Consider the following 19512-nt stretch of genomic DNA (forward strand, 5'->3'; position numbering starts at 1 on the left):
GGGGCAGGGGGCAGGGCCGGCACGGGGAGGCCTGCAGGTGCGTGTGCCAGCTGAGAGCTTGGACCTCGTTCAGCAGGGCAGCAGTTTCCCAGAGGAGGGGTGTGGCCAGAGCAAGAGAGCCACAGCCCCCAGTCCCCTGGGCAGGATGATGAGTTTCAGTTTTCAACACGGACCATGTGTTTGGTTTGAAAAAGTGAATTCAGAATTGAAATTTTATATTAGATAAATGTAAAAAGAATACCTGTCACTTTTGTAATACAACTTTAATTTGACAAAATTTTGTCTAGAGGAGTAGGAATTATGAAAAAAGAAAAGGTAAAGGAACGCTGCCCCAGGTGATGGGAGCCACTGATGAGCTTTTAGTAGGGCAATGGCAGGCGTGGGCCACATTTGCATTTTTAGAGCAGTGACATTGGTACTGATTGGGTGGGGATATAAGAGGAGAAAGACTGGGCAGAGACCATGAAAGGGATGAGAGATGTGGGCTTCATTCAGGGTGTGGTACACTGGATAGGGAGATATTTAGGACAGTAGGTGCCCAGGGTGAGGAAGGGGGGAGTCAAGGCTGCCTTCAGGGACCCTTGGTGGGATGACTGACTGGGTGGCTGGGTTGGGGGCAGAAAGGAGGGGCTGGCTGAATAAGGGAGGCTCTGGTACAGGATTGGCCACAGGTCGATTTCAAGGTGGCTGTGGGACATCCAGGTGGGCAAAGGCCCTTAAGCACCTGTAACTAGTCCAGGTTTACAGTCTCATGGATGTCCAGCTATGGTGAGAATCTCGTGTCCTAATTCTTTCACCTCCCAGCCCAGCTTGACCACTCATGGAGAGCAGGGAGCAGGCAGCCCGATTGCCTTCCGGGAGGTGTCAGGCACCCTGGGGGTTGATGCTGCTGTTCTCACTGTATAGGGAGCCCTCCTCTTGCTTCTCAGCTCTGCCCCCAGGGCCTAGATGGCTGGGAGCTGGGGCAAGCTAGGCTCTGGAAGCATGTGCTGGGGAAACCAAAGGCTAAATGGGTGGTGATGCTGGCCTTGATACCACAGCAGGTGCAGGCTCAGAGGGTTGATAGGCCAGAGTGCCCAGGGGCTCACTGAGGCTGGCAGCCCTGCCCGAGGTGCTGGACTGTCTCAAGTGGTCCTGGCATCAGGCCTCTTTCTCTTCCCTTTTCCCCATGGAGCCTTGCTGATTCGGTGCCTGTCCTGACACCACTCTGTCCAACTCTGCAGTCAGAGATCTGACAGTTCTGGTACCACAGGAGAATCTTTTACAGACAACACATTTGCTCACAGTAACTCTCAGGGCTGTTTCCGTTTTAATCGGGAGATAGCCCCATAAGCCAAGGAACGAAGCTCTAATAGCGCAATTTCAACGCCGAGGAGATTGGGGTGCGGATTGTTATGTACAGTGTTTACTTATCTGAGGGCCAGATGTCTGTCTTCTTACATGAATGGTACAAGTCACTTCTGGGGGCAGAGGGTTAATTCTGTTAGTGGACATAAGAAATAGCTCAGACTCTGAAAATTCAAACGGTAGCAGGTGAAGGAACAACCTCACACTTCCATGGCAGGAGACACTGGGGAAGGGGAGGAAGCTGATGCTTCAGGTAAGACACCTGGCTGCGGGATTGGTCTTGAGGGAGGATCAGTGGCCACCCACCCAAAGAACAGCATCCGGAGGTATGTCAGCAAAGCCCATTGTGGAGCCAGCCTGCCCTGGAAGGGGGGCTTCCATGTCGGTGGGCATTGGACAGAAGCAGCATGAAGTGGTGGCTGTGACCCTGTTCTAGCTAAAAATAAGACCAGTGAAAGGAGGGTCACCACTGGCCACTGACGTGCAGAGCATAGAGAACAGTTTTTGGAGGTCTCCACCTAGAGTCCCTAACTAGAGGAGTGGGCATCAGTCCTGGGCTGTGGGACCACCTAGACACTCAAATGCTGAGCCCTGGGTGCCCTGGTGTCCTGGACGCCCTCAGACATACCATGCCGCCATGACGAAGTCTCCTTGTCCGTCTTTGGTGACACAAGTCTTTCCAGATGTGCTGCTCTGGGCAGCCCCAGCTCAGGGATGGAGCTCATCTGGCTGGTGAGGCAGAAAAGGCAGGGCCTGGCCCCCAGAGTTACAGTGGGGGTGGGAGTGGGGGCAGGGATGCTGCTGGCCCTGGATGAGACAATGGTGTCTGGTCTGAACAATAGTGTTCCAAGTGAAAGTGGGCAGCTCTCACTGTATTAAAATTTAACCCTTTGAAGACCTTGAACCCCGGGAATTTTAGAGTAGTGAGTCGCCCTTGTTTGTAAGATATTAACAACTTTTCATTCCTCCTTCACTAATACCCATAACCTGTTACCAGGTATTAGCTGAGGGCCTTTCTTCCGCTTGCACTCTAGGTGACATTGTCTTGAATCCACCAATTCTTGGCCTGGGCGACACCGAAACCCTCCCACATGCCTGGCATGTGATATTCTTGAGGCTTCGTCTGTCTCTTGAGCAGCACCCGAAAACCACTTACACAATATCTGCAAGTTTAGGAGCTGCTAGTGGAGTACTTGGGGGTGGGTGTGAGGAAGGTGTCAGATCCCTCTGGTCCAGCAGCTTTGGGCCCCTCTGGGCTCACCTTCCACTCCCTCCGCCCTGCAGAGCAGGCCCCTCCTGTGGGCCAACCCTCAGCAAAGGGATTTTGCATTTCTTCTCTTTGAAATGAATTTTGATCCCAATTATAAAGATAATGAAGGTTTTTAAAAAATATTTTTATAGGCATAATTTGCTTTTAAAATAAAAATCCATTTCGAGTTCATTTTAAGGAATTTCCCAGCAGTCCTTAAAGTAAGTCCCCACCTAATGGTACTGCAAAACCTGGGTGCAGGGGTCACAGTGGATCAGAGGTGGCGCCCTGACTTTTGTCACCTTTGTGTTTCCCAGTTTCCACCGAGATGTTTGAGATCCTGTAGATGTGGACGGCGTCCCTGGGAGCAGAGCCGGGTGCACAGGCTGAACGCTGAGAAGAGGCGGCCTGGGACAAGGCTGATCCCACCTCCCGGTAATTAGTCGGTAGCATTTGGTGGTGATGAGGGTGGGTATGAGGTTGGGTCAGTCTCACCAGCGTGAGCTTCCAGATGCTCAGGTCATTGTATGAACTCCCCGAATCCTGCTCACTCAGCAGCCACCACGGGATCTGATGGACCTTAGAGTCCACCCCTCTACAGCTTCCATAGCCACTCTGATGCCCAGGAGAGAGCTCGCCACCGAGAAGGCTGTCCATCCTGTCTAATCGTCCCATTACCGAGCAGCGCCTGCTGGTGGCAAGTGCTCCCTCGCGCCCTCAGCTAGAATCTGCCTCCTGCAACAACCACTGGCTTTTCTGGCTCTGGCTCCTGAGGCTCTAAGCAATCAGCCTGATCCTTCTTCCACAGGACAGCCCAACAGATATTTAGGGTCTGGCTACCGGATCTGGAGCCAGAGACAGCCCTGGTTGAGATCTAGGCTCCACTATTACCCCTGTGATCCTGGGCAATTAGTTAGCCTCTCTGATGCAGTTTCTCCATCTATAAAGCCGGGACAGTAATGTCTGCCTCACAGAGTGGTCCCAGGAACAAAAATAAATCATGGATAGAAGTTGCCTGGTGCTGTTTCATCACTAATTCTCTGACACCCACTGGGTGTCCTATGATTCAACTCAGTTCTGGCACCACCCAGAGCCAAAGGGCACATAAGTTAACTACCACAGGTTGAAGGGCATAGCTGCCCATACGATGACCCTGCTTCAGAGGCCAGCTACAGTGGGGTCCCCAGGCTACCCACACTTCTGACCGACTAGGATGTAGATTTAGGGGTTTCCACATCCTCCCTTCAGTTTCCGTAATTCACTAGAAAAATCACAGAATTCACCGAAGGCACCCTAACTATGGTGACACCCTTATTATGAAGGGTCCAAGTCAGGAACAGCCAGATGGAAGGAATGCACAGGGCAGGGTCTGGGGCTTGGGGGCGTGGCACAGAGCTTTGCGCCCTCTCCTTGTGGAATCCGGGCAAGTCACCAGATCAGGCCAGCTGTGTGCTCACCAACCAGGAAGCCTCTGTGTCGAGAGAGCTTTAACGTGGGGGCGTGGGGAGGTACGTGTCACCACTGGGGAGAGGGACTTTATTACTAGGCATAACTGCCACTTGGTTGAACTCAATCTCCAGCCCCTACCCCACCCTTCCTCTATGGTGGGGCTGAGGTTGCAACCCTCTAATCAAATGCTTGGGTTTTCTCGGTGGCCAGTCCCTCCCTTGAAACTATCTAAGCACACAGCATAAGTCACCTCATGAGCATAAGTTCAGGTTTCACGGAAGGGGCTCATTATGAATAACTGAAGGTGTTCCCAATGTTTTTTGGACATTTTACAAACTCCAAGGGTTTTTGAAGCTCTGTGCCAGAAACCGGGGACAAAGACCAGATGGATTCTCTACAGTGTCACACCTGTGCAGCAAACGCTGGCCTCCTGCTCTTCAGCATCCTGCTCACTCTCTCCTGCGGCCCCCGGGCTGATGTGTTCCCACTATCTATCTGGTCAGAGAACGAAGCATCCTCAGCCGTCTTTTTGTTCCTATAGCTCAAGATTGAATTATTTTTAACTAAAACATGTACTTACAGTTATTTAGTGAGCACCTGTTTACAATCGAATCATAAGCCTCTCATTACTCGAGTTCTTAATGCTATGATGATTCTAGCCTCTCAATGACACATAATAAGAGCAAATGCTTGATAGCACTTGCTATGCACCAGGCTCTATTTCAAGTATGTACTTCATATACATTAACTAATCTGATCCTCACAACAATATGAAGAGGTAGCTAAATAGTTGCAATCCCCATATATATGGAGGAACTGAAGCACAGACAGGGTAGGTGACTTGCCCAAGATCACACAGCTAATAACTGACATAACTGAAATTTGAACTCACTGTCTTGCTCCAGACTCCATGCTTTCAACCACTAAGCCACTCTGCACACAACTTTGATCACCTAAGAAACAGTTGGGGAAGGGAAGGAAGGAGCATAAAAGGATGCCTCTGGTCCACACAGTCAAAGGGCTTGAGCAGGCCCCTGTTGCCATGGCGGGAGAGTCAGTGCATCTGTTTCCTATCCCACACCCACAGGAGCACCTCTGGGCAGCCCTCTGGGGCTAAGCTCTAAGAAGTAAAGTCAGGCCAGGAGGTATGGTGGTGTGGGCTCCTGTCCATCAGGCCCAGAACTTTGTTCCTGGTGCTCCAGAGAGTGGAGAGCTAGTTCAGAGCCTTTTCAGACCCATTCCCGGGAAATGCAGCCATTCCAAAGGGGAGCTAAGGAAATCAGCCTTTTCCCACCCTGTTTGGTAGAAAGGATTCAGGCCAGGAAGGCTCCATACCAGCCTGTGCTGGTCAAAATCCTAGGCCCAGAGAAGCTGAGAGTTCAGGGGGTTCTGGAGCCGGTGGGACCTGGAGTCATAAGGAACACAGGGACTCAGGCTCACATCCAATGCACCCATTGTGGTGTGTGTGTGTGTGTGTGGGGGTGTTACTTGTTGCTACTTTAAAAAGGATTTGATTCTGTGAAAGTGCCAAGGGGTATTAAAAGGGGTGGTGTGCCGTGGGCTATGCCTCTGGAAGAATTTAGTCTGCAGCGCTGTCTGCTTGGAAGAATTGGGTGGTGACTGCCTGTCTGCATTCCCGTTATGTTTGACCGTGCAATCTCTTCTGACTCCCCAAGTTCCAGGGATGAGGCTGGGTGGGAGCATGGTGGAGGTGAACGATTCTTAACTCACCCCATCACATGATATTGGCTTGAACCCCCAAGGCAACTGTTGATAGGTCATTTGTGTTCTTTGCAGATGTTTCTCTTTCAGCATTTGGCTTGAGGGAGAGGCATGGTGGGGGGTGGGGGGTTGCAGGAAGAAGGTCTGTTGCTCCAGGAAACCTGCATCTTCCATGCTTCTGTCTTTTCTACAGGAATCGATCTCTGTCCCTATAGTGTCAGAGCTAGAAAGGGCCCTGGAGGTCATTCTGTTCACTTCCTCATTTAGGGATGGACAAAGTGAGACCCAAAGAGGAAAATTACTTGCCCAAGTCCTTGCAGCTAGAGAATGACAGAATTGGGGCAAAATTGCAGACTCTGACTTCGAGCCCCGAGCTACTTCCACCAGAGACATCCTTAGTGAACTCAATCACTCTTTCTGCACTTGAAGAATCTGGCTTTAAATGTCTGGAAGTACAACAGCAACCATTCTAGCAGCCTGACAAATGTCTCAGAATACTTCTTTAGTGAATGTTTGTTTTTGGCCACCACTCCTGGTCTCCCTCCTCCCTCCCTCCTGCACCCCATAGACATGCCTGGTTAGGGTGGTGCTGGGGTGGGGAGGTGTGGTGGGGACTTTCAGAGGAGATGACTAATTAGTGAAAGAATTAAGATCAGAAGTCATGGTTTGGTAAACTTGCAAAAGTGGGTTTTAGTGGCATTTGGAGCACCCTTGCTGCCCCAGGTAAAGTGTATGGTGGCAGGTGGAGGTTGGAGTGGGAGGAGGAGGAAGTGGCACCTGCCACTAGTGTTAGAAACATGAGGCTTTGTCCCATCTTTGGCAGGCTCGCTGGAAATGGCCAACACCTGGAATGGACACCTGTCATTACATGTTCCAGCCTTAACATCTAGCCAGCGGTATTTCAGCGCTGGCTGCCCGTTAGACTCACCCAGGGAGCTTGATGCCCAGGTCACACTCTAGACTAATAACATTTAAATCTTTGATATAAGTATTTTTAAAAGTTCTCCAGGTGACTACAATGTGCACCCCAGGTGAGGAACCACTGCTCTAGGCCAAAGGTTCAGGCTATCACCTGATTCTTAAGGGACCTTTTCCACTTGCCTTCTCTTGAATTTGCTATAGGCCCTTCCCCAAAAGGTAAAAATGTAAACAAGGAAGGAAGGAAGGAAGGAAGGAAGGAACGAAGGAACGAAGGAACGAAGAAAGGAAGGAAAAAGAAAAGAAAGCAACCAAGAGTCCTGGGCTGATGGGAAGGACCCCCACTTGTCCTCTTACCTGGTGCACCATCCGCGCCCACCCCACCCAGAGGAACTGTGAGGTGGGGGGTAGAGTCCTGACGTCTCAGGGACTAGCTGTCAGTAATGAGCTGCTGGCTGGAGTGATGGCTAAGGCTCGGGATAATGTGATCAGCCCAGGGGACAGAGCAGATCAGGACCCGGGAGCCAGGAGCACTCTGAGAGAAAAGGAGAGCACTCCGCCTCCTTGCAGAAGGGTAGCCCTCGGAGGTAAACCGAGGGAAGGGCAGGTTAAGGATGAAAGCCAGGTGTCCTAATCACATGGAATGCTCTTTTGCTAGTATCTCCCTATTGCTGTTCGAAAGGTAATTATTGTTCAATCAAGACACTCGCCTTCCTTTGCTGAGAAGGGAATCAGACAACAAGGAGAAGGCTTAAGCTCTGTAGGGCCCCCCTGGATGTGGAAGGGGTGTAACCCAGATTTGAGGGCCTAGCAGTGCTGACAAAGGGGGACTGGCTGTGCGACCAAAGCCCCACAGCTGGGAAGTAGAAGTTAGGACTGCAACCTGCTTCTTCTCATGGGCTCCCGTGTGGCAGTAGAAGACCTTCGTTCAGCCATTATTCAGGCATTTAAAAATGCATGCTTGAATAGAAAAACAGTATGTGTTTTTTCCCCCTGCCCAACTCTCCACAGGCTGCCCCAGTCCTCAGTCCAGGGACCAGGTCCAGATATATGGGACTCTGGGCAACCCGGCAATCTGGTGCCCTTCAAACAGGGTTTATTCTTGTGCTATTTCTCAGTATTGATTTAATTTGATTTTAGAAAAATGTAATTTTTCATTAAAGAAAGTTGCAGATCTCCTTTAAACATGGAATAAGAATCTGATTCTGCATTGAGACACGTTTTATAGAAACAGACTCACTAATCAGTCCTGTACAGAGGCCAGAGCTAGTCAAAGTCGTGCAGAAAAGCATTGCACAAAGCCTTCCCACCTGTTAGTGTTCTTGTTCCCTTTTCAGTTTGTGAATTTACCACCAAAAATTTTTAAGAGGCTTCTTAGAGTCTCGGCATTTAGATGAAGTACTGATTCCCAGTAAATAGCTTTACTCTGTGTAAAATATGCATCACAGAAATCCCCCGAAAGTCTGCAGGTGGTACTGGCGCTGGGGAACCATCTTCTTCAACTGGAGGCGGCCAGTCAAGCCCAGCCGGACAGTCAGGGAGGGGCGGCGGTCGCCTGAGCCGGTGCTATATTTTCACTTATCCGGTGATGCATTAGAATCCCCTGTGAATCTGCAGCCGTAGGAGTCCTGCCCTCGAACCCGCGACTCTGCTTACAGCCTCCTGGAAATAGCCTCATCCTTCTGTAAATCCTACAGAATTCAACCCCTCTGCTGTGTACCCCTCCTGGGAGCTCCAACCGGGCTGCCCCTCTTCCCTTCTCCGTAGGGTTCCAGGAGGGATTGTAAACCCACCAGGACAATGAGTGAGGAGACTGTCCCCGAGGCCACAGCCCAGCCACCCCTGCAGGGGCAGCAGTACTTGGACCGCTTCTCCGAGGATGACCCTGAGTACATGCGCCTTCGCAACCGTGCGGCAGACCTGCGGCAAGACTTCAATCTGATGGAGCAGAAGAAGCGCGTCACCATGATCCTGCAGAGCCCAGTGAGTGGGGTCTGAGCCGGGCGGGCTGGTGGGGCTGGGCGGGGACTGCACTGATCCACCTGCATGAACCTGAAAGAGCACTCTCTGTCACTTGCTCTGAGTCCAGAGTAGTTTTAAGCCCGCTGAGGTGTTTGATTCTCTCTCTAGTCTCTGGTGGATGGCAAAACCTGGTTTATGTGCAGGTGGTTTGGCTCAGTGGTGGGTGGAGGTGGGTCTGAGAGGCAAGAGCCCCACCTCAGTTACCAGTGCCCCTTCTGAGCCTTAGTCCACCTTCTTCCCTCCTCACCAAAAGCTAACAACGAATAAATTTGTGTAAACCGGGGGGGCCAGCAGAGGCTGCCACATGGAAGGTTTGGGACTCCCCTTCTTGAATACCAGAAAACTCACTATTGAAACAATTTAAGGCTGACATGCAGGGGTAAAGAGGGCCTGGAAGCCCCAGGAGGTGAGGGGAGTGGAGGGTTCAATGGGTTATGGACAGGAGCCCGGGAAGGCAGAGCCACTCAGGATCACCCCACCCAGGCCCAAGACGAGGTGCCTGCCTGGCATGGACACAGAGCTCATCCTTGAGGCGAGGAGAGAATGTGGGCCTAATGGACCATGAAGCAGGACGGTTGTACATGCTCTTGGGCAGGGAGGAGGAAGAGCAATGGAGTCGGAGGGCGATAGAGCTGAGGGGTCCTCAGGAAACAGGGCATGATCCTGAGGGCTGGGAAGCTCGGGGATGGAGCTGGTATCTCCCGGTGCTTGCTGGGATGGCTCTGCCTCAGTCTCCACTGCACTTTGGGGGAGCCAGGGCATTACATGGCCCATGTGTGACCCTAGCTGGGAGCACACAGTGAATGCTCAGGCCTTCCAGAGGAGCTCAGGAGGATGAGCCTGAGGTCTTGGTGACAGGTGACACTGTGTTGGGGAGCCTGAAGCTGCTAAAAGCATTTGGAGTGATGGAAAAACCCCAGAGTGTGACTAGGAGGGATGGCAGGTGTGGGAGGATAAGTGGCAGAGTTAGTGCCAACCCAAGTACCCGGCCTAAAAGTATGGGACTCTGTTCTCAGGCAGGTGGTAGGGATGGGAGGACAGCTCGGGCTGCTTTTCTCTTTTACAGATTCACCAACACCTAAGCTGCTAGCTGTTTCCTCCTGAGTGTTCTCTACTGACACCTGGTGGACAGGCATGCTTGATTCAGAGCCTGATGGTCTGAAAAGCCAGGCTTGGAGTAGTGGGATGTCAGAAGTGAAGGAGACCTCAAAGGTCATCAAATCCTTCTGAAACCGAGGAAACTGAGGCCCAGAAAAGCCATAGACATGCTTAATGGACAAGGGAGATGGCGTACTTTTTCATTCAGTTCTGCTTTTTAAAATGTCCCAATTACTAAAATGAAGTCCTTTTGTGTCTGACGGGGAGGGGTCTTGACCATCACTCTGACACAGGAAAGACCGGAATCCGGAGTCCTGCCCACAGGGCAAAGGGAGCAGGACCCATTCCCAGCATCTCCTTGTTGCTTCCCCAATAGCAGTTTGGGGAGGCTCCTAAAATCCCAGTGAATTGCCCAGCATCCTCTGTGGCCTAGGGATCCCAAGTGTAGCCCTGGCCTAGCTGACCTGGAGTGAGGTGGGCACTTGGAAGAGGGGGCCTGGGTCTCCTGCCTGAGATGCACTGAGAGGACCAGCGGCGGTTCTGGGTCTCCATTTAGTCTTTCAGGGAGGAGCTGGAAGGCCTCATCCAGGAGCAGATGAAGAAGGGGAACAATTCCTCCAACATCTGGGCTTTGCGGCAGATCGCGGACTTCATGGCCAGCACCTCCCACGCAGTCTTCCCAACATCTTCCATGAGTACGTGGGGAGCTGGGGAGCTGCCAGGAGCAGAGGGTGAGGGAAGTGGGGTGGGGAAAAGAAGAAGGAGCAGCAAGAAGCACTTGGTTGCCTGGCTACGGGGTGAGTGCTACAGTTGCATTAGTAGACCTGGGGGAGCTGAGCAGCCACCAGAGAGGTAACTGGCTCTGCTTCAACACTGCTGAGATTTAAAGACCCACAGGAGAATGATCCATGATGCCCAGAAATAGGAGGGGCAGTGGTTGTGGAGACTCAAAGGAGAACCTGGTTCTGGTTATGCTGAGAGAGGGGCAGGATAACACAATGTCACTGCTCTGAGAGGCAGAGCAGCCTGTAAGGGAACCTCCCTCCACCCCACCTCATCAGTGGATTAGCATGAAGGGAAGAGCTTTGCAACTCAAGGTTCATTACGTAGCCATTGTTCGAAGGCCCAGGAGTGAGGGTTCTGCTCCCCGATAACTTTAGCTATGGGTACAGAGCTGAAGAGAAATCTTTCTGTATAAGCAGCATCCCTGACTCAGGTTGCTCTTCCCTAATCCCCTGGAGCCACTCCCTTGGAGATGGAGTGAAGGGGTTGGAGGAGGCCACTGAGCCAGTGTCCCCAGGCCCCAACAGAAAGGCCCACCTGGCTCTGTGGGCCAGGGCCGACAGCAGCCAGGGCTGGGCATGAGCCCACCTTTCTGGGCTCTGAAACAATGCCTACAACCTTTAAGAAACAAACATCATAAGAATAGTATAGGAAATGTAGAAGCCAAAGAACTTACATGTATGACCCATGGACATGAACTATAGGGGGGGAATGTGGGAGGGAGGGGTGGGCAGGATGGAGTGGAATGAAGGGGGAGAAATGGGACAACTGTAATAGCATAATCAATAAATATATTTTAAAAAAAGAAACAAACATAAAAAATACTTCCCCTCAACAAGATGAATACAGGATTATGGTGCAAAGTTAAGAAATATTCAAGAAAGGGAAATTGCTGTACTGTATTCTTACAACCAAGAAACTACTATTACCAGTATTTTGATATATATCCTTTCAGCCTTTTCCTGTTAACATATATAGATTATGCAAACAAAGATGGAATCACATTATTCATACACATTTAATATCTTAACATGTCTTGACTAATTTTCACATAAATTATGCTTCTATAATATAATTTTGAGTGGATGTATGTTATGGCTAAATATGCATAGTTTAATCAGTTTCTGTTTTTTTTGACATTTCGGTTGTTTCCAACTTCTTGCTATTATGAGCAACAATGCAATAAACAACCTTGTAAATAAACCTAATTACACCTATGACCATTTCTTAAGATAAATTACTAGAAGTAGAGTTGCTAGATTGAAGTGTGTGCATGTTTTATAGAGTTTAATGCAAAATGCCAAATTCCCCTGGAGGAAGACAGAACCGATTCGCATCCCCAGCAGCCCTGCAGCAGGAGTGCCCACTTACTCCAGCCTGTCCCTGTTACGTATTACCATTCGTTTCATTCTCGTGATTTGATAGGTGGTGAAAAGTACTTTGTATTTTAATGTGCAGGTACTAGTGAGGTTGGATATATTTTCATATACATATTGGACATGATTTTCTTTTTGTAGTAAATTGCCTCTCACATCCTCTGCCAATTTTCCTACTTGTGTATTTTTTCTTGTAGATTTTCAAATCTTTATAAAGTAAGACTATTTCTCTATTATTTGTCAAATATACTGCAGGTTTTTTTCCAGTGTCTTGCTCGCCTTTTAATTTTGTTGATCCTGTTTTCGTCTTGTTGAATGCTTTAATTTCCACGTAGTTGCATCACTGTTATTTTCTTTTGCTTTCTGCTTTTGATTGCCTGAGCAGAAACAACTTCCTCGTGGGTTATCATCTGATAAAATACCCTTAATTATTCATTTGCAGAATTTTTCAACTATTTGTACAAATTGTTTCTTTAAAATAACTTTAGAAGTATTTTGTCAAGTCTCCGCTTCACCTCAAAAAATTCCTCTTGGGATTTTGATTGGAATTACATTAAATGGATAGATAAAATTGGTGGAGAATTTTTAAATTTACAGTTTTATATTAGAATGTAAGCTCCACAGGGGAAAAGGTATATTTGTATGTTTTGGTCCCTGCTACACCCTAGAATAGTGTTCTGGGCTTAGAAAAGTGTCTGGGACATAGTAGGTGCTTAAAAAATACTTGCATGAATGAATATTAAATCTTTTCAGAAATGATGTATGTCTTCTGTTTATTTAATTTTTCTTTAATGTCCATCAGAAAAGTTTAGGAGTTATTTTCATATAATCCCTACTAATTTCTGGTTAAGTTTATCCGGAAAATTTTATGTAACTTTGTTATTTTAAGTGACTCTTTCTTTCTCCATTTAACTTTCTTTCCGGTTTTTGCTGTAATCGGGGAAAACATTGGATATATAGGTTTAAACTGGCCCCTTACCGAACTCTTAAATTCTAATATCTTCTCATTTAATTCTTTTGATTCCGGTATGTAGAAAAGTCACATAGTTTGCAAATAATGGTTATTTTGCATCCCTCACTCCAACATCTACTCCTTGGTTCATCTTCCCAGCTTTTTCAGTGCACCGTCAGAACTCTGAGGGCAATCTTGAACAATGGGCTAGAGAGAGCAGTCCTGGGCTTGCTTCTGAGTTCAGTGGGAATTCTTTTAGCATAAGAGTTCAGGTTAGTTTTTCTTTATCATGTTGAGGAAGTAGCTTTTTATTTTAGTTTGATATGAGTTTTTCTTAGCAATGGATATTGAATTGTATAAAATGCATTTCAGGTATTTATTGAATTTTCTTTCCTTGGACTATCGATGAGATGAATTACACTAATAGATTTCTGAATACTGAACTCTTTTTTTATTCCTGAAATAAATCATCCCTGGTCTTGAGGCATTCTTTTAAAAATAATCTTCTGTGCCCTGATGGAGTTTAAATAAGATAGGAAGGCTCTGTTTTTGAACATTTATTATTCACTTGGAAGCCACCTAGATCTGGAATATTTTTGATAAACTTTTTTTCTCAGTATCATCTAGGATTTTTAAAAACCCTATTTTGCTGGTTCCATATTTTTCTGGTCATATATTTTGTATAAAATGATCGATTTTGCGGAGCCTTTCAAAATTATTGAGTGATTTACAACATTACAATGTTTTTATCATTTAAACTTTCTGCTGTAGGTGAGATGGCCTCCCTCCCAGTCTTGATCCTGGGGCTCCCGCAACCCACCTCCTCTTTATTGGCCAGTCTGGACGCGGGTTTACACATGGATCTTCTCACAAAGGCAATTCTGGATTTCATATTGGCTTCACTAACATTCTTGTTCCCAATTTATTGCTTTTGTTTTTATACTCATTAACTCTTTTTCATAACATTTTTGTTTATTTTGTTCATATTGTTTCTAGAGAAGAATAAAATGGATGATTTCTTTTAATATTTAATTCAATAATAAAGATGTTTATGACTGTACATTTTTTTCCTTTGAGTATGTTTGCTCTTATCCCATGAATTTTGCCATATTGTATTTCCTTTCTTGCTGGTTTCTAAGTGGGCGATTGCTATTTTAATTTTATTTTTCTTCTATGAGTTATCTGGGAGTGAATTTTCTCATTTTCAGATGGTTGAATTTGCATTCTTTTAAAGATTTGTTGACAATGTCTAGTTTTGTTGCCTTCTGTTTAGAAAATGTGGCCTATTCAATGTGTGTGTTGGGGATTTATTGAGATTTGCTTTGTAGCCTAATAATATCATTTAACAAAGGTATATGGCCATAGACTCCATCTCAAAGGCATAGTATTTAATCTATATCTTCATTTATTGTTTTTGATTTTATAATAAATGAAAGTTGTCTTAAGTCTCCCACTGTATTTGAATTTGAATTTTGTTCATTGAATTTGTTTGTCTGATAGCTTTTGCTTTGGAAATCTCGGTGAAATGTTATCGAAAGCATAAGTGTTTTTTATAGTTGTAGCTTCATTGAAGATTAAACCTTTCCAGGGATGTCCACCCTTTTGGTGTGTCTGGGCCACACTGGAAAAAGAAGAGTTGTCTTGGGCCACACATTAAATACATTGCGACGCATAATCACAAAAAAATCTCATAACGTTTTAAGGAAATTAACGATTTTGTGTTGGGCCGCATGCCCAGCCATCCTGAGCCGCAAGCGCCTGCGGGCTGCGGTTGGACCCCACTGCGTTCCTGTACAATGACCTGCAAAACGGCTCCCTGTCCAAAGGAATATTGTTTCCCCAAATTCTGCTTTGAGAATGATATTCTGACCTCCGTTTACTTTTTTGTGTATATTTGCCTGGCATACTTTTGATGATTCTTTCATTTTAAACAGTTTTATGTCATTTTATTTTAGTGTTTGTTTGTTGTAAACCCCTGTAGCATTGTCTTCTAGCATTTGTTGCTGTCATAGAGGAATCTGAAACCTTTTCTTGTTCTTTTGTAGGTAGTCAAAATTATTTTCTAAATGTTTGTGGATTTTCCCCCCATTCTTGTATTTCAGAAACATTGCCAGGGAGTGTGTAAGTGCAGGCTGCTTCTTTTCATGGACTCCCTGCCCCCGTACTCCGCAGAATGCAGTGAATCTTTATAATTTATATATATCTTTTTTCAGGCCAGAAGTTTTTTTCTATTAGATCAATATTGATTATCTGTATGCTGGCTGTCTGGTATTAGTCTCCCATATCTATCATATTCTCTTTTATTGATTTCACGTCTCTATCTTTATACTCTTCCAGTTGCAAGAGAAATGGGGTTGGCTCGTGCTCCCATTGCCCCACCGACCAGCGTCTGTCAGGAAAACAGCTGGATGACTGGAAATCTGATTAGTGTGTGTCCAGGGTGTCTGACTCAGGGCATGTACAGAGGGGAATTCAAAACGTCATGAATTCAAGGCCAGAGAGGTTGTTCTTTGTGCATCTCCATTAGCTTTGGAATTTTTTTTTCAATAGTGTGTCCTTTAGCCTTAACTCTCAGGAGGTTTGGTGGGTTTTTATCTTTTTCTGTGTTTTCGAAGTAATTTGGATAAATGGCTCAGTTAGATCTGAGTCATAAACCTGGAGCTCAGCCACCCTGACTTTTGTGGGCTGGTCGGAATAAGCATTCTTTTTGGTAAGACCCGAGAGCAGAGGATGGAGGCTCCTCTAGAGCCCTCGATTCCCTCTCTGGCCCTCAGGCCTGTGGCGAGTAATCCTCACAGAGCGGTGGTGAGAGAGGAGGCTCTGATACGGGATGTGGAGGATGTGATGGGGTGTTCTTAGACCTATTCTGACCTCCTGGGCATCACTGGGACTCCGTAGAGAAGGACTCAAAGAACTCTGGATCTGAAGACCCTCCCAAAAATAGCACCCACCTCCCCCTGCCTGGCTTTGTCTGGGGGCCTTATGCTTTTGATAAGCTTCCCTTCTTGCCACCAAGGGTGAGGCATACAGGTGATTTCTGGTCAGGGTAATGCACAGAGAAGAGGAAGGGATCCCGGACTGGTCCCTTTGAATTAGAAATTGTTGAGTTTGCAGCTCTGTTATGGCTCTGCTTGCCAGTTGAGCAAGGTCTTTGGACTGCTTCTGTCCTTGTCAGCTACATTTTCTAGATGCATGCCCAGGAGGTGTGCCACTCTGGTAAGCACAGGCCCTCTGGGTGCACTGTGCGGCCATGGGTGTTTGAGGCTTGCTCAGCTTGCTTTATGTTGGGCCAACAGCACCCACTCCACTCTCATCTTCACACACCATCTCATTACTTCAACTAATGGCAAACCTGGTCCGGGACACACATCACATTGTATAGTGGTGAGGTTTATAGAGAAGGCAGATGTTCCTAAAGAACATTTTAATCCATTGAAGTTTTTAATAGGATGCTAGGAGAGGCAGCATCAGGAGGCTCCCAGCCAGGCATCATTTTCAGCTGGCCCACCTTCCTGTTGATTCTCCTATTGGTTCCTAGAGGCTGACAAGCCAGGGCGCTGGGGCTCCGATGCCCTCTGCTGCCTCATCATCCAAGCCTACAGGCCGTGGCTCATGGGGCAGACTGGTTGTCAACGCGTAGACCCTTTGGGTGCCCCGAGGACAAGACTTTCAAACACTCTGGGTTCATTTCCAAATCTCTGCCACAGCCCCCAAAATTCCCAAACAGAAACCATAAAGAACCAAAAGGCTCACATCCAGAGGGGAGCAGATGAGGCTTTCTGAGGCCAACCACAGCCACACTGACCTGGAAGTTTATGATTTGTCAGCAAAAGTTGAAGAATTTACTTCCTGTCTGACTTGGCATTCCATCTGCCCTGTCTCCAAATTAGAGAAAAAGTCCTATCACACGGTAGAGTTAAAACAGTACGGTAATAGCAGACCTAATGATTAGTAACTTCTTCATGAAAACTAACTGATGAAATACCCAAATTTGCACTCAGAAACGTATTCTTGCTTTCATTTGGTGTCTATCTGTAGGATTTACAGTAAGCTTGGCCTTCTGAGAACCCTTCATTCTGTGGTCTTAAGCCTTGTCATGATTTTTTGAGCAAAAGCAATGCCATTCTTATCTAAACAAGCAGAGGAATTTTGAGTTTTCTCCCCCTGGGTGAAGGTGAAAGAATGTTGAATTTCCTGCCTCTGGAAGTGTCTTCTGCAGTTACAGTGCCGGTGAGAATTTGGAAAGGACTAGGGCAAGGAAGGGGGTGCAGATGGGAGTCCCTGATCTTGAGAGCTGTCCTGTCCCCCTACAGACTTCTCCATGATGACACCCATCAATGACCTCCACACAGCCGACTCCTTGAACCTGGCCAAGGGGGAGCGGCTCATGCGGTGCAAGATCAGCAGCGTCTACCGACTCCTGGACCTCTACGGCTGGGCCCAGCTGAGCGACACCTACGTCACGGTGAGGAGAGCATCTTGGAGTGGGGTGAGGCCCCCACAAAATCTGAAGGGAGAACTCCTGACTGTTGCCAGGGCCATGGCATTGCTGGTGGCCTTTGGCCAAGGTTTCTAACCATTGAAGTCACCTGAAATAACCTGGCTAGTGGACATTTCTCTGGATGGGGAGCTGGGAACTCCTGGATCCTATTTCTGTGGCTACCCTTGATCATCAAGAGATTCTTCTTATAGCTCCGCTTCCCTAGTTCCAAGTAAAGGGCAAGTTCTTGTTACCTCTCATGGGTTGGGGTGGGGATGGAGGAGATAAAGGTTCTTGTGAGGAAGATTTGGGTGTAGTGGACTCAGGGGAAGAGGGGACTCAAGCAGAATGTCCTTGGAAATGACCCCCCCCCCCCACTGAGAATGTGTGTCTTTCCTCCAGTTGAGAGTCAGCAAGGAGCAGGACCACTTCCTGATTAGCCCTAAGGGAGTCTCTTGCAGCGAGGTCACGGCATCCAGCCTGGTGAGTACAATCTGGCACCTCGCTGCTTATTCCTTGTTGAAATGACAATACCCCCTGTGCTCCTACAGTGACAGGTCACCTCCAGGTTAGCCACTGCTGTCCTGTCCCTTGTGGAGCTTACAGTCTGGTGGGACAAGAAGACACACGGGCACCAAAGCAAACGGGAGTGCCCAGAGCACGATGCCACCATAAGCCCAAATGTGAGGTGCAGGCAGTGAGCCCAGTAGGAGGGAGAGGAGATGGACCTGGTCCTCTGAGCCTGGGATTGTACCCCAAAGCCTGGGAGTAGGAAGGACTGTCTGGGTGGGAGATACATCAGAACAGCAGCCAATGCTTTGTCCCAAAGCAATGTGACTTGTCTAGTGCTGGTGCCATTAGCAAGAGTTTCTGGGACCCTTTTCAGTTCTCTTCCTCCTTTAGGTATGGTAGGGAGAAACTTCCAGAAGTTGAGTGCAGTCAAGAAATATTTCTGGGTGTAAGGAGAGCAGTAGAAAGGACTGTCTCAGAAGCAGAAGAGGCCCAGTGTTTCTTAGATGCACCGGCATCAGCTCCTGTACCAGCTGTTGGACCTGGGAGAGGAGATGCCACCTAGGGGCCTCTGCCAGGCTTGAGACACACTCAGATGTTGAGTCCAGGACTCAATTTACAGTTCAGGCCACTTTCTAGGCAGGAAAGGAACTGGTGCCCAGTGAGAGTAAGTGAGCTGCTCAGGGCCACCCAAGGGGGAAATGGCAGAGTCAGACAGGGACGCCAGACATAACAATAGCACAGGCTCTGTCTTTCAGGCATGCATAGTGGGGTTGGGGGGTGAGGGGTGGCAATCAGTGATTAAACTCAAACTGAAGAGGGCTCTGATGGAGACAAAGAAGCCTGGGGAGCCTAGGGAAGGGGCACGGGCTCACTGGGTGCTGTAGCAGGTACAAAGGAGGAGCTTCTAGGTTTAAATGGTGATGAAGGAGTGGAGGCCTCAGGAACTCACTGGATAAGCAGACTTATACCAGGGCAGCGGGGAAAGGCTGAGCAGAGGTGACTATGTCCGCAGCAGGAGGGCAGCACGCACCAAGCCCAAATGCGTACCAGGTCCTGGTGCACTTGGGAAGACCAGTGAGGTGCTGAGTCTGGCTCCCATAGTGTGTCTGGAAGTGCGGCTGGCAAGGTGATAGGGACCGGATGATAAAGGGCACTGTGGACCTATTATGGGGATTTATTCTGCTGGACATGCAAAACCTCTGAAGCACCGTCAGCAGGCAGGTGATGCAATCTGGTTTCCGTTGTAGAAAGTGCCCTCTGACAACTGTGTGGAGGCAACTGATGTCACGCCCCTGGTTGGGGTGACCATAGTCAGCCAGGAGGAAATTCTGGGCCGGCAGCCTGAGTGTGCCTGGCAGTCATTTGGGTTGGGGGTGTGGGACTGAGTTTGAGGAACTGGTGGGATGTTCAGAAAGGAAGTCAGTTGGCATTTGGTTGTCCTAGGTTCAGAAGAGATATGACTTAGAGATACAGGTTTGAGGGTCAAGGGCATGAGATGATCAGGGCGTGTGTGCTTGTGCACTGCACAAGAGAGCCTGGCTGGTGCGAGGGAGAGTGTGAAAACCAACCTGTGCTACGCATGTTCTGGTGCTGGGCTTGTTTT

At 48.0% G+C, this 19512-nt stretch overlaps 1 protein-coding gene across 7 annotated transcripts in view; it reads left to right on the top strand.

The window, feature by feature from the left end:
• The window catches only part of ADD2 (adducin 2), a 102820-nt gene that overhangs the window by 55971 nt on the left and 27337 nt on the right, over positions 1–19512 (top strand). For all 7 annotated transcript variants that reach the window (XM_045189349.3, XM_024552674.3, XM_045189348.3 and 4 more), the window contains exons 2-6: positions 2914–3031; positions 8453–8668; positions 10362–10500; positions 17230–17381; positions 17799–17879. In XM_045189349.3, coding sequence (XP_045045284.1) covers positions 8486–8668; positions 10362–10500; positions 17230–17381; positions 17799–17879 — 555 coding nt within the window. In that variant the 5' untranslated portion in view covers positions 2914–3031; positions 8453–8485. The remainder of the gene's footprint in view (positions 1–2913; positions 3032–8452; positions 8669–10361; positions 10501–17229; positions 17382–17798; positions 17880–19512) is intronic.

The sequence above is a fragment of the Desmodus rotundus genome, chromosome 5 (genome assembly GCF_022682495.2).
Source record: "Desmodus rotundus isolate HL8 chromosome 5, HLdesRot8A.1, whole genome shotgun sequence".
NCBI lineage: Eukaryota > Metazoa > Chordata > Mammalia > Chiroptera > Phyllostomidae > Desmodus > Desmodus rotundus.